This window comes from Bombina bombina, chromosome 3 (genome assembly GCF_027579735.1).
Source record: "Bombina bombina isolate aBomBom1 chromosome 3, aBomBom1.pri, whole genome shotgun sequence".
Lineage (NCBI taxonomy): Eukaryota > Metazoa > Chordata > Amphibia > Anura > Bombinatoridae > Bombina > Bombina bombina.
This window is the reverse complement of record NC_069501.1, coordinates 312,947,488-312,963,636: the sequence shown is the minus strand read 5'-3', so window position 1 is coordinate 312,963,636 and position 16,149 is coordinate 312,947,488. Positions and strand designations below refer to the sequence as shown.

The window sequence follows — 16,149 nt, the reverse complement described above, 5'->3', positions numbered from 1 at the left end:
AGTGATAGTCGTCAACACTGATTGCTTAGGAGCTGTTAATACGAGTCTGGATGCGCTCGCAGAAAGACTCTCCCTGCATCTCCAGATTCTAACTTTCGGCAATGCTCTCACTGAGAGGCTAAAAAAACTACTTTAAACTCCAGTCCCATTTCGAAGGGTAGATACCCTTCATAAGGAACTACTCAGAATCTTCTGACACTTCTCTGCCAACCTTCTGTGACGAAAGGCAAAGAATGATTGGGATATGAGGGAAGTAGGGGGAGTATTTAAGCCTTTGGCTGGGGTGTCTTTGCCGCCTCCTGCTGGCCAGGTTCAGTATTTCCCAACAGTAAGAAATGATGCCCTGGACTCTGCTCATATTAAGGAAAAGAGGCATGCGCAATATTACAGTGATTATATATATATATATATATATATATATATATATATATATATATATATATATATATAGATAGAGTGTGATAAGGCACTAAAACAATTCTTACTTAAATAATAATTTCCCCTATTCTTAAAAACACCCTGCAAAACTGTAATTAGGCAAGAAGAGATAGAAAAAACATAATTTATGCTTACCTGATAAATTTATTTCTCTTGTAGTGTATCCAGTCCACGGATCATCCATTACTTGTGGGATATTCTCCTTACCAACAGGAAGTTGCAAGAGGATCACCCACAGCAGAGCTGCTATATAGCTCCTCCCCTCACTGCCATATCCAGTCATTCGACTGAAACAAGACGAGAAAGGAGAAACCATAGGGTGCAGTGGTGACTGTAGTTTAATTAAAATTTAGACCTGCCTTAAAAGGACAGGGCGGGCCGTGGACTGGATACACTACAAGAGAAATAAATTTATCAGGTAAGCATAAATTATGTTTTCTCTTGTTAAGTGTATCCAGTCCACGGATCATCCATTACTTGCGGGATACCAATACCAAAGCTAAAGTACACGGATGATGGGAGGGACAAGGCAGGAACTTAAACGGAAGGAACCACTGCCTGTAGAACCTTTCTCCCAAAAACAGCCTCCGAAGAAGCAAAAGTGTCAAATTTGTAAAATTTTGAAAAGGTGTGAAGCGAAGACCAAGTCGCAGCCTTGCAAATCTGTTCAACAGAGGCCTCATTTTTAAAGGCCCAGGTGGAAGCCACAGCTCTAGTAGAATGAGCTGTAATCCTTTCAGGGGGCTGCTGTCCAGCAGTCTCATAGGCTAAGCGTATTATGCTCCGAAGCCAAAAGGAGAGAGAGGTTGTCGAAGCTTTTTGACCTCTCCTCTGTCCAGAGTAAACGACAAACTGGGCAGATGTTTGACGAAAATCTTTAGCAGCCTGTAAGTAAAACTTCAAGGCACGGACTACGTCCAGATTATGCAAAAGACGTTCCTTCTTTGAAGAAGGATTAGGACACAATGATGGAACAACAATCTCTTGATTGATATTCCTGTTAGAAACCACCTTAGGTAAAAACCCAGGTTTGGTATGCAGAACTACCTTGTCTGAATGAAAAATCAGATAAGGAGAATCACAATGTAAGGCAGATAACTCAGAGACTCTTCGAGCCGAGGAAAAAGCCATCAAAAACAGAACTTTCCAAGATAAAAGTTTAATATCAATGGAATGAAGGGGTTCAAACGGAACTCCCTGAAGAACGTTAAGAACAAAGTTTAAGCTCCACGGGGGAGCAACAGTTTTAAACACAGGCTTAATCCTAACCAAAGCTTGACAAAATGCCTATACGTCTGGAACTTCTGCCAGACGCTTGTGCAAAAGAATAGACAGAGCAGAGATCTGTCCTTTTAAAGAACTAGCTGATAAGCCTTTGTCCAAACCCTCTTGGAGAAAGGACAATATCCTAGGAATCCTAACCTTACTCCATGAGTAACTCTTGGATTCACACCAATAAAGATATTTACGCCATATCTTATGGTAGATTTTCCTGGTGAAAGGCTTCCGAGCCTGTATTAAGGTATCAATGACTGAATCGGAGAAGCCACGCCTTGATAGAATCAAGCGTTCAATCTCCATGCAGTCAGTCTCAGAGAAATTAGATTTGGATGATTGAAAGGACCTTGTATTAGAAGGTCCTGCCTCAGAGGCAGAGTCCATGGTGGAAGAGATGACATGTCCACTAGGTCTGCATACCAGGTCCTGCGTGGCCACGCAGGCGCTATCAGAATCACCGATGCTCTCTCCTGTTTGATTTTGGCAATCAGTCGAGGGAGCAGAGGAAACGGTGGAAACACATAGGCCAGGTTGAAGAACCAAGGAGCTGCTAGAGCATCTATCAGCGTTGCTCCCGGGTCCCTGGACCTGGATCCGTAACAAGAAAGCTTGGAGTTCTGGCGAGACGCCATGAGATCCAGTTCTGGTTTGCCCCAACGATGGACCAGTTGAGCAAACACCTCCGGATGGAGTTCCCACTCCCCCGGATGAAAAGTCTGACGACTTAGAAAATCCGCCTCCCAGTTCTCTACGCCTGGTATGTGGATCGCTGACAGGTGGCAAGAGTGAGACTCTGCCCAGCGAATTATCTTTGAGACTTCTAACATCGCTAGGGAACTCCTGGTTCCCCCTTGATGGTCGATGTAAACCACAGTCGTGATGTTGTCCGACTGAAATCTGATGAACCTCAGTGTTGCTAACTGAGGCCAAGCTAGAAGAGCATTGAATATTGCTCTTAACTCCAGAATATTTATTGGGAGGAGTTTCTCCTCCTGAGTCCACGATCCCTGAGCCTTCAGGGAGTTCCAGACTGTGCCCCAACCTAGAAGGCTGGCATCTGTTGTTACAATCGTCCAATCTGGCCTGCGAAAGGTCATACCCTTGGACAGATGGACCCGAGAAAGCCACCAGAGAAGAGAATCTCTGGTCTCTTGATCCAGATTTAGTAGAGGGGACAAATCTGAGTAATCCCCATTCCACTGACTTAGCATGCATAATTGCAGCGGTCTGAGATGCAGGCGCGCAAATGGCACTATGTCCATTGCCGATACCATTAAGCCGATTACTTCCATGCACTGAGCCACTGACAGGCGTGGAATGGAATGAAGGACACGGCAAGCATTTAGAAGTTTTGATAACCTGGACTCCGTCAGGTAAATTTTCATCTCTACAGAATCTATAAGAGTCCCTAGGAAGGAGACTCTTGTGAGTGGTGATAGAGAACTCTTTTCCACGTTCACTTTCCACCCATGCGACCTCAGAAATGCCAGAACTATCTCTGTATGAGACTTGGCAATTTGAAAGCTTGACGCCTGTATCAGGATGTCGTCTAGATACGGAGCCACCGCTATGCCTCGCGGTCTTAGAACCTCCAGAAGTGAGCCCAGAACCTTTGTAAAAATTCTCAGGGCAGTGGCCAACCCAAAGGGAAGAGCTACAAATTGGTAATGCCTGTCTAGAAAGGCAAACCTTAGGAACCGATGATGATCTTTGTGAATCGGTATGTGAAGGTAGGCATCCTTTAAGTCCACTGTGGTTATGTACTGACCCTCTTGGATCATGGGTAGTATGGTCCGAATAGTTTCCATTTTGAATGATGGAACTCTGAGGAATTTGTTTAAGATCTTTAGATCCAAGATTGGTCTGAAGGTTCCCTCTTTCTTGGGAACCACAAACAGATTTGAATAAAATCCCTGTCCTTGTTCCGTCCGCGGAACTGGATGGATCACTCCCATTACTAGGAGGTCTTGCACACAGCTTAGGAATGCCTCTTTCTTAATCTGGTTTGCGGATAACCTTGAAAGATGAAATCTCCCTTGTGGAGTATAAGCTTTGAAGTCTAGAAGATATCCCTGAGATATGATCTCCAACGCTCAGGTATACTGAACATCTCTTGCCCACGCCTGGGCGAAGAGAGAAAGTCTGCCCCCCCCCCTAGATCCGTTTCCGGATAGGGGGCCGTTCCTTCATGTTGTCTTGGGGGCAGCAGCAGGCTTTCTGGCCTGCATGCCCTTGTTCCAGGACTGGTTAGGTTTCCAGGCCTGTCTGGAATGAGCAAAAGTTCCCTCTTGTTTTGAAGCGGAGGAAGTTGATGCTGCTCCTGCCTTGAAATTTCGAAAGGCACGAAAATTAGACTGTTTGGCCTTTGATTTGGCCCTGCCCTGAGGAAGGGTATGACCCTTGCCTCCAGTAATGTCAGCAATAATTTCCTTCATGCCAGGCCCGAATAAGGTCTGCCCCTTGAAAGGAATGTTGAGTAATTTAGACTTTGAAGTCACGTCAGCTGACCTGGATTTAAGCCATAGCGCCCTACGTGCCTGGATGGCGAATCAGGAATTCTTAGCCGTTAGTTTAGTCAAATGAACAATGGCATCAGAAACAAATGAGTTAGCTAGCTTAAGCGTTCTAAGCTTGTCAATAATTTCATTCAATGGAGCTGTCTGGATGGCCTCTTCCAGGGCCTCAAACCAGAATGCCGCCGCAGCAGTGACAGGCGCAATGCATGCAAGGGGCTGTAAAATAAAACCTTGTTGAATAAACATTTTCTTAAGGTAACCCTCCAATTTTTTATCCATTGAATCTGAAAAAGCACAACTGTCCTCAACCGGGATAGTGGTACGCTTTGCTAAAGTAGAAACTGCTCCCTCCACCTTAGGGACCGTCTGCCATAAGTCCCGTGTAGTGGCGTCTATTGGAAACATTTTTCTAAATATAGGAGGTGGGGAAAAGGGCACACCGGATCTATCCCACTCCTTGCTAATAATTTCTGTAAGCCTTTTAGGTATAGGAAAAACGTCAGTACACACCGGCACCGCATAGTATCTATCCAGCCTACACAATTTCTCTGGAATTGCAACTGTGTTACAGTCATTCAGAGCAACTAATACCTCCCCAAGCAATACACGGAGGTTCTCAAGCTTAAATTTAAAATTAGAAATCTCTGAATCAGGTTTCCCCGAGTCAGAGATGTCACCCACAGACTGAAGCTCTCCGTCCTCATGTTCTGCATACTGTGACGCAGTATCAGACATGGCTCTAACAGCATTTGCACGCTCTGTATCTCTCCTAACCCCAGAGCTATCGCGCTTGCCTCTTAATTCAGGCAATCTAGATAATACCTCTGACAGGGTATTATTCATGATTGCAGCCATGTCCTGCAAGGTAATCGCTATGGGCGTCCCTGATGTAATTGGCGCCATATCAGCGTGCGCCACCTGAGCGGGAGGCGAAGGGTCTGACACGTGGGGAGAGTTAGTTGGCATAACTTCCCCCTCGACAGAACCCTCTGGTGATAATTCTTTTAAAGATAAAGACTGATCTTTACTGTTTAAGGTGAAATCAATACATTTAGTACACATTCTCCTATGGGGCTCCACCATGGCTTTCAAACATAATGAACAAGTAGGTTCCTCTGTGTCAGACATGTTTAAACAGACTAGCAATGAGACTAGCAAGCTTGGAAAACACTTTAAAACAAGTTTACAAGCAATATAAAAAAACGTTACTGCGCCTTTAAGAAACACAAATTTTCCCAAATTTTGAAATAACAGTGAAAAAATGCAGTTACACTAACGAAATTTTTACAGTGTTTGTAATAAGTTAGCAGAGCATTGCACCCACTTGCAAATGGATGATTAACCCCATAATACCAAAAACGGAATAACAAATGACAAAAACGTTTTTTAAACAGTCACAACTGCCACAGCTCTACTGTGGCTTTTTACCTCCCTCAATACGACTTTTGAAGCCTTTTGAGCCCTTCAGAAGTCCTGGATCATGCAGGAAGAAGCTGGATGTCTGTGTCTGTAATTTTTGCTGTGCAAAAAAACGCAAAAATAGGCCCCTCTCACTCATATTACAACAGTGGGAAGCCTCAGGGAACTGTTTCTAGGCAAAATTCAAGCCAGCCATGTGGAAAAAACTAGGCCCCAATAAGTTTTATCACCAAACATATGTAAAAAAAGATTAAACATGCCAGCAATCGTTTTAAAATACACTTTTATAAGAGTATGTATCTCTATTAATAAGCCTGATACCAGTCGCTATCACTGCATTTAAGGCTTTACTTACATTACTTCGGTATCAGCAGCATTTTCTAGCAAATTCCATCCCTAGAAAAATATTTTAACTGCACATACCTTATTACAGGAAAACCTGCACGCTATTCCCCCTCTGAAGTTACCTCACTCCTCAGAATATGTGAGACCAGCAAAGGATCTTAGTTACTTCTGCTAAGATCATAATAAACGCAGGCAGATTCTTCTTCTAAATACTGCCTGAGATAAACAGTACACTCCGGTACCATTTAAAAATAACAAACTTTTGATTGAAGAAATAAAGTATAAAACACCACAGTCCTCTTACGACCTCCATCTTAGTTGAGAGTTGCAAGAGAATGACTGGATATGGCAGTGAGGGGAGGAGCTATATAGCAGCTCTGCTGTGGGTGATCCTCTTGCAACTTCCTGTTGGGAAGGAGAATATCCCACAAGTAATGGATGATCCGTGGACTGGATACACTTAACAAGAGAAAAAGATTATTAATATATAACACTGAAATAAGAATTGAAATGAATAGAATTCAAGTCCAAAACAACACTTTCTCTCAAAAGAAATAAAGTATTAACACGACATAAAAATGCAACAAGAAAATGATCTAGTATGCTATCTATTTATTAGTGCTTGCATACAATTAAGTGTTTAGCAAGGATATGAGTCAGGATAGAGATTTCTGTATTTTAAGCTAAGCTATCTTGGATCACCTAGCTAATACTCACTAGGTGAGAACAACAAAGTAATGAAAAAACAATGGCAGGAAAAAAGGGGCAAGAGGAATAATGTGCGCACGTGAATTATTTATGTTGACAGAATAACTTTCTTTAAAACTTTGCTGATGCGGATTGTCAGGTATCCAACTTTGGTTTGGTTGACATACTACCAAATTTTAGAAATATTGATCTGTAATTAATAATGCCTCAAGCATCTGATCCATCTTGGATTTATAAAATGGACATGGAGAGGGAGTCACAGATAGACTATGTGAATTGAATATTGCAAGAGGAGCCTTTGTAAATATTCTTGGAGCAGCTGCCAAGATGAAGATTTTCCCATTGCTAAGCAAAAACATTTATAATGTACTACATGGATGGGGAGAAGGTAAGCAAACTTCAGATCTTCTGCGATAAACAGACAAAGTTCTAGACCTTTCTTGGATATGTTTAGGCTTACCTTCTTTAAAGGGACGCTAAAGTCAAAATGAAAACTTTCATGATTCAGATAGTGCATGCAATTTTAAACAACTTTCCAATTTACTTCCATTAACAATATGTGCATTGTCTTTTTATTTTTACACCTTTTGAGTCTCCAGCTCCTACTGAACATGTGCAAGAATAAAGAGAATATACGTATATGCATTTGTGATTGGCTGATGGCTGTCACATGATACAAGGGGGAGTGGAAATCGACATAACTTTGAACTTTAGTTTTAGTTTTGTTGAATATGCATATCTACTGTATTTACTGGTCCTTTTAAGAATATGAAATGCAATTCTACCTTCCTCTCTGGTTACAGGCTATAATACCTACCACCACGGATAATGACAAAAGAATAAATCACTGAATAATTTTGACTTCCTGAATGTTTCCACTCTTTGTTGTATATCACTCATTTGTAAATTTAGGTTGCTTGGATTACTTTGCTCTTACTGGTGTCTTGCAGTCACCAGCCCTTAAATCTCAGTGAGACAGAATTAAAATGTTTGCTATATAGTAGCTGAAAATACATGGTTTACATCTTGTTTGATTGCAAATGATTTTCCAAAAATTAAAGGACCAGTAACTAAAGTAGATTTTTAGAATCAACAAATGCAAGATAAGACAATGCAATAACACAGTCTGAACGTGAAATGAGTAGCAGAATTTTTTTCTGACAAATTTCAAAGTTATGTCTATTTCTTCTCCTTGTGTGTCATGTGACAGTGTTTAGCCAATCACAAATGCATATATGTATATTCTGTGAATTCTTGCACATGCTTAGTAGGAGCTGGTGACTCAAAAAGTGTAAATATAAAGACTGTGCACATTTTGTTAATGGAAGTAAATTGGAAAGTTGTTGAAAATTGCATGCTCTATCTGAATCAAGTCAAAATTAATATTAAACTTTAATTAGTGTCCCTTTAAGCAAAACAGTACAATTCATTCAAGACATGCAGTACTTAAACTATATGTACAGACAATTAAAGCAATGCACTTTGTTTATAAAATTTTAAAAAAGTGATATCACGCAGACTGTGTTAAGGCTTATAATAGTCAAGCAAACTATATCACATTGGTTTTGTTAAGATAAAGAACCTCTTACAATAATACAGTTTTTTCTATAATTTTAGCTCACCCTTACCTCTTTCTTGTTCAGAAACAACTTTTTCCAGTGCATAATCCCAGTCAAAAATAAATCGATAGAAACACAGCTGAGTGTACAAGGCCTTTTCTGGATACTGCAACATAACCAAGACAATAATCAATATAATCCCAAGTAGGAAATATGCAACTGTGTATGAATGATTATGTTTGGCAGTTTGTGTACTTATAATACATATTCTAACAAAATCAATAACTAATAAGAAGTGCTCAGTTTCGGACTGTTCCTAACTACTACTTGCATTGCAGTCAGCATGAATAAGGGGAAGGAACAAACACAGAGAAAATGTAAGAGACTTCAAAGATAGCATACAAAAAAACTGATAGGTTCCATTTTATTTATCTTTGTTTGCATCTTTATATAAAACTTTCCTTGATAGTAAGGACTCATGAACAACACAATATGTTTGGCCACTTTGCTAGCAGTATGGAAAATTATGTTTGCATTCTGTTCTTTGAACATTTATACAATTTCATATAATATACTTATGGTGGTTGTCCAGAGCTAGTAGATCACGCTACTGGTTTCTGTGGAGTTAATTCATATGAAGTATTTAGTACTGAAGACAACACACTCTATTATTAGAGTAGCTAGAGTATTGTGTGTATATTTCTGAGAAAAACATTTGTAGAAAAGGAATGTATATTAACTGTTGATGGTTTTGTCAAATAAATAATGTTAAGTCTGTATCCAAAATCCAATTACAATTTCAGGTTTTTAAGAAACATTTTTGCTATTTCTCTACTTCAATACCCCCCCCCACCCCGAATAGTTAAACAAAACAAAAAAGCATATAATAATTCTAATTTTCCCTAATGCAAAACAAACATATTGGACTCCCTGATAAACATTTTTCAGTATGTATCAAAGATTTATTTTTAGAAATTCCTGATTACTGAATCAGAGAAAAGGAAAAAAGGGTACAGTGATTAAGTTATTTGTTTAGTTTTTAAGATTCAGCAGTAATTGCGGGTACACATCTCCCTGACTGCACATATGCAGCAGGTTGAATAGAACATTGAAATTACCTCCTTCATAATAGTTTGTTTTGATAATGCATTGTGTGTAGAGATGATGAGAAACAGTTGCTGTCAATTTGATTAGCCATTATATTTTTATGTTAATTGCCATTATTGGGTCCATTCTGTTTAGTGTCACCATAGAAGCCATACAATGTTAGCATAAATAACAAATTGGAGTAAATTAGGAAGATATATTTTTGCCAATTCATTTTAATTGCCCCTCAGTACTTCCGTTGGTTAACGCAGCTGTTGACCCATAATAAGCGCTAGGTCAATATAGCTGCTTGTCAATTCAGAAATGCAAAGTGCTGTGGTGCTAGTAATGGATATACAACAACCTTTGCCAGCCAACTGAAGCAAAATGAATAGAAAGCTGCATGAAAGAATAAATTATCAGCTATGAAGTTTAGCGACCTTATATTGGTATACGCAGGCTAATTGAAAGTCACTGCTTAAATAGATAAGGAAAATGTGTCTGTGTACTTTTCTCACTGTGTGTGTGTGTATATATATATCACAGAGTAAGTCTAGCACTCACTTGCAAGCACACAGCTAAGATTAAAAGCAAAAATGGAAGCGTTAGTTACTGCATCTGGCCAAATGGGACAAGCCCAGGTACCATGTCAAGGTCTCTCCCAAAAAATGGGTCCCTAATACAGCAAAACAATGCAAGCTTGTCTGGGGTTACCTATCTGGGACTCTGGGGGACGGTTCAGCTACCGCATGTTGCAGGGTCATAGGATGTGTATCAAGTCCAATCTGAGAGTGCAGTCCCCTTGCATGTTTTGTATGTCTAGGGTGATTAAATTTGACTGAGAGCTTGCATTGTTTGGCTGTTTTAGGCTCCCAGGTTTTGGAAGAGACCTTGATGTGGTACCTGGGCTTGTCCCATTTGGCCAGATGCGGTAATTAACTCTTCCATTTTTGTTTTAAATCTTAGCTGAGTGCTTGTGAATGCTAGACTTCCTCTTTGTGTTGTGTTAATTTGTTTTGTAATCTTCCCTTTGGGCCTTGCACCCAGACTTGTCTGGGGTTAACTGCCTGGGACTCTGGGAAAGGTACAGCTACCTGTGAGTGCTATTGAGCATGCAGGGCTGTGTATGTTGCAGGGTCATATGATGTGTACCCAAGTCCAGTCCCCTTCCATGATATATATATATATATATGTGTGTGTGTATATATATATATATATATATATATATATATATATATATATATATATATATATATACAGAGTATATATATATATATATATATATATATACACACACACACACACACACACACATATATATATATACATACAGGTGGCCCTCGTTTTACAACGGTTCAATTTACACCGTTTCAGAATAACAACCTTTTTTTCCAGTCATGTGACTGCTATTGAAAAGCATTGAGAAGCAGTGCATTTATTAAAATAGCCAGTAGGCGGAGCTGTCCACTTGTGTTGCAGCAAAGCCAAGCAAGCTGAAATTTATCAGTTTAACCAGACCTGAGCTATCAAGCAGATTTCAAAGGAACAGGATCTTCCTGTCTATAAATCAGTCCAGATTGGAATACATAGAAATAACTATTTGCAGAAAAATGGAAGCAAAGTCTGTGTTGTGTGATTATTTTATTAGGTTTATAATGCTGTTTAGCAAAAGTTTTTGTTCATTTAACTTAGTTTAATTATTTATTCTGTGTTGTGGGATTATTTTATTAGGTTTATAATGCTGTTTAGCATTTAAAGTCTTCATTTCAAAGCTTTAAAAAACAATTTATGTAAGAACTTACCTGATAAATTCATTTCTTTCATATTAGCAAGAGTCCATGAGCTAGTGACGCATGGGATATACATTCCTACCAGGAGGGGCAAAGTTTCCCAAACCTCAAAATGCCTATAAATACACCCCTCACCACACCCACAATTCAGTTTAACGAATAGCCAAGAAGTGGGGTGATAAAAAAGTGCGAAAGCATATAAAATAAGGAATTGGAATAATTGTGCTTTATACAAAAATCATAACCACCACAAAAAAAGGGCGGGCCTCATGGACTCTTGCTAATATGAAAGAAATGAATTTATCAGGTAAGTTCTTACATAAATTATGTTTTCTTTCATGTAATTAGCAAGAGTCCATGAGCTAGTGACGCATGGGATAATGATTACCCAAGATGTGGATCTTTCCACACAAGAGTCACTAGAGAGGGAGGGATAAAATAAAGACAGCCAATTCCTGCTGAAAATAATCCACACCCAAAATAAAGTTTAATGAAAAACATAAGCAGAAGATTCAGACTGAAACCGCTGCCTGAAGTACTTTTCTACCAAAAACTGCTTCAGAAGAAGAAAATACATCAAAATGGTAGAATTTAGTAAAAGTATGCAAAGAGGACCAAGTTGCTGCTTTGCAAATCTGATCAACCGAAGCTTCATTCCTAAACGCCCAGGAAGTAGAAACTGACCTGTTAGAATGAGCTGTAATCCTCTGAGGCGGAGTTTTACCCGACTCAACATAGGCAAGATGAATTAAAGATTTCAACCAAGATGCCAAAGAAATGGCAGAAGCTTTCTGGCCTTTTCTAGAACCGGAAAAGATAACAAATAGACTAGAAGTCTTTCGGAAAGATTTAGTAGCTTCAACATAATATTTCAAAGCTCTAACAACATCCAAAGAATGCAATGATTTCTCCTTAGAATTCTTAGGATTAGGACATAATGAAGGAACCACAATTTCTCTACTAATGTTGTTGGAAATCACAACTTTAGGTAAAAATTCAAAAGAAGTTCGCAACACCGCCTTATCCTGATGAAAAATCAGAAAAGGAGACTCACAAGAAAGAGCAGATAATTCAGAAACTCTTCTGGCAGAAGAGATGGCCAAAAGGAACAAAACTTTCCAAGAAAGTAATTTAATGTCCAATGAATGCATAGGTTCAAAGGGAGGAGCTTGAAGAGCTCCCAGAACCAAATTCAAACTCCAAGGAGGAGAAATAGACTTAATGACAGGTTTTATACGAACCAAAGCTTGTACAAAACAATGAATATCAGGAAGAATAGCAATCTTTCTGTGGAAAAGAACAGAAAGAGCAGAGATTTGTCCTTTCAAGGAACTTGCAGACAAACCCTTATCTAAACCATCCTGAAGAAACTGTAAAATTCTCGGTATTCTAAAAGAATGCCAAGAAAAATGATGAGAAAGACACCAAGAAATATAAGTCTTCCAGACTCTATAATATATCTCTCTAGATACAGATTTACGAGCCTGTAACATAGTATTAATCACAGAGTCAGAGAAACCTCTTTGACCAAGAATCAAGCGTTCAATCTCCATACCTTTAAATTTAAGGATTTCAGATCCTGATGGAAAAAAGGACCTTGTGACAGAAGGTCTGGTCTTAACGGAAGAGTCCACGGTTGGCAAGAGGCCATCCGGACAAGATCCGCATACCAAAACCTGTGAGGCCATGCCGGAGCTACCAGCAGAACAAACGAGCATTCCTTCAGAATCTTGGAGATTACTCTTGGAAGAAGAACTAGAGGCGGAAAGATATAGGCAGGATGATACTTCCAAGGAAGTGATAATGCATCCACTGCCTCCGCCTGAGGATCCCGGGATCTGGACAGATATCTGGGAAGTTTCTTGTTTAGATGAGACGCCATCAGATCATATTTCTGGAAGTTCCCACCTTTGAACAATCTGAAGAAATACCTCTGGGTGAAGAGACCATTCGCCCGGATGCAACGTTTGGCGACTGAGATAATCCGCTTCCCAATTGTCTACACCTGGGATATGAACCGCAGAGATTAGACAGGAGCTGGATTCCGCCCAAACCAAAATTCGAGATACTTCTTTCATAGCCAGAGGACTGTGAGTCCCTCCTTGATGATTGATGTATGCCACAGTTGTGACATTGTCTGTCTGAAAACAAATGAACGATTCTCTCTTCAGAAGAGGCCAAAACTGAAGAGCTCTGAAAATTGCACGGAGTTCCAAAATATTGATCGGTAATCTCACCTCCTGAGATTCCCAAACTCCTTGTGCCGTCAGAGATCCCCACACAGCTCCCCAACCTGTGAGACTTGCATCTGTTGAAATTACAGTCCAAGTCGGAAGCACAAAAGAAGCCCCCTGAATTAAACGATGGTGATCTGTCCACCACGTTAGAGAGTGTCGAACAATCGGTTTTAAAGATATTAATTGAGATATCTTTGTGTAATCCTTGCACCATTGATTCAGCATACAGAGCTGAAGAGGTCGCATGTGAAAACGAGCAAAGGGGATCGCGTCCGATGCAGCAGTCATAAGACCTAGAATTTCCATGCATAAGGCTACCGAAGGGAATGATTGTGACTGAAGGTTTCGACAAGCTGAAATCAATTTTAGACGTCTCTTGTCTGTTAAAGACAGAGTCATGGACACTGAATCTATCTGGAAACCCAGAAAGGTTACCCTTGACTGAGGAATCAATGAACTTTTTGGTAAATTGATCCTCCAACCATGATCTTGAAGAAACAACAAGTCGATTCGTATGAGATTCTGCTAAATGTAAAGACTGAGCAAGTACCAAGATATCGTCCAAATAAGGAAATACCACAATACCCTGTTCTCTGATTACAGACAGAAGGGCACCGAGAACCTTTGTAAAAATTCTTGGAGCTGTAGCTAGGCCAAACGGTAGAGCCACAAACTGGTAATGCTTGTCCAGAAAAGAGAATCTCAGGAACTGATAATGATCTGGATGAATCGGAATATGCAGATTATGCATCCTGTAAATCTATTGTGGACATATAATTCCCTTGCTGAACAAAAGGCAAGATAGTCCTTACAGTTACCATCTTGAACGTTGGTATCCTTACATAACGATTCAATATTTTTAGATCCAGAACTGGTCTGAAGGAATTCTCCTTCTTTGGTACAATGAAGAGATTTGAATAAAACCCCATCCCCTGTTCCGGAACTGGAACTGGCATAATTACTCCAGCCAACTCTAGATCTGAAACACAATTCAGAAATGCTTGAGCTTTCACTGGATTTACTGGGACATGGGAAAGAAAAAATCTCTTTGCAGGAGGTCTCATCTTGAAACCAATTCTGTACCCTTCTGAAACAATGTTCTGAATCCAAAGATTGTGAACAGAATTGATCCAAATTTCTTTGAAAAAAACGTAACCTGCCCCCTACCAGCTGAGCTGGAATGAGGGCCGCACCTTCATGTGGATTTAGAAGCAGGCTTTGCCTTTCTAGCAGGCTTGGATTTATTCCAGACTGGAGATGGTTTCCAAACTGAAACTGCTCCTGAGGATGAAGGATCAGGCTTTTGTTCTTTGTTGAAACGAAAGGAACGAAAACGATTATTAGCCCTGTTTTTACCTTTAGATTTTTTATCCGGTGGTAAAAAATTTCCTTTCCCACCAGTAACAGTTGAGATAATAGAATCCAACTGAGAACCAAATAATTTGTTACCCTGGAAAGAAATGGAAAGTAGAGTTCATTTAGAAGCCATATCAGCATTCCAAGTCTTAAGCCATAAAGCTCTTCTAGCTAAAATAGCTAGAGACATAAACCTGACATCAACTCTGATAATATAAAAAATGGCATCACAGATAAAATTATTAGCATGCTGAAGAAGAATTATAATATCATGAGAATCATGATTTGTTACTTGTTGCGCTAGAGTTTCCAACCAAAAAGTTGAAGCTGCAGCAACATCAGCCAATGATATAGCAGGTCTAAGAAGATTACCTGAACACAGATAAGCTTTTCTTAGAAAGGATTCAATTTTCCTATCTAAAGGATCTTTAAACGAAGTACCATCTGACGTAGGAATGGTAGTACGTTTAGCAAGGGTAGAAATAGCCCCATCAACTTTAGGGATTTTGTCCCAAAATTCTAACCTGTCAGACGGTACAGGATATAATTGCTTAAAACGTTTAGAAGGAGTAAATGAATTACCCAATTTATCCCATTCTTTGGAAATTACTGCAGAAATAGCATTAGGAACAGGAAAAACTTCTGGAATAACCACAGGAGATTTAAATACCTTATCTAAACGTTTAGAATTAGTATCAAGAGGACCAGAATCCTCTATTTCTAAAGCAATTAGTACTTCTTTAAGTAAAGAACGAATAAATTCCATTTAAAATAAATATGAAGATTTATCAGCATCAATCTCTGAAACAGAATCCTCTGAACCAGAAGAGTCATCAGAATCAGAATGATGATGTTCATTTAAAAATTCATCTGTAGGGAGAGAAGTTTTAAAAGATTTTTTACGTTTACTAGAAGGAGAAATAACAGACATAGCCTTCTTGATGGATTCAGAAACAAAATCTCTTATATTATCAGGAACATTCTGCACCTTAGATGTTGAAGGAACTGCAACAGACAATGGTACTTTACTAAAGGAAATATTATCTGCATTAACAAGTTTGTCATGACAATTAATACAAACAACAGCCGGAGAAATAGCTACCAAAAGTTTACAGCAGATACACTTAGCTTTGGTAGATCCAGCACTAGACAGCGATTTTCCTGTAGTATCTTCTGACTCAGATGCAACGTGAGACATCTTGCAATATGTAAGAGAAAAAACAACATATAAAGCAAAATTGAACAAATTCCTTAAATGACAGTTTCAGGAATGGGAAAAAATGCCAAAGAACAAGCTTCTAGCAACCAGAAGCAATGAAAAATGAGACTAAAATAATGTGGAGACAAAAGCGACGCCCATATTTTTTAGCGCCAAATAAGACGCCCACATTATTTGGTGCCTAAATGCTTTTGGCGC

At 39.4% G+C, this 16,149-nt stretch overlaps 1 protein-coding gene across 1 annotated transcript in view; it reads right to left on the bottom strand.

Annotated features, from left to right (window-relative positions):
* The window catches only part of POLA1 (DNA polymerase alpha 1, catalytic subunit), a 1,417,985-nt gene that overhangs the window by 222,277 nt on the left and 1,179,559 nt on the right, over positions 1-16,149 (bottom strand). The window contains exon 35 of the mRNA XM_053705268.1: positions 8,333-8,429. Within this exon, the coding sequence (XP_053561243.1) occupies positions 8,333-8,429 (97 nt within the window). The remainder of the gene's footprint in view (positions 1-8,332; positions 8,430-16,149) is intronic.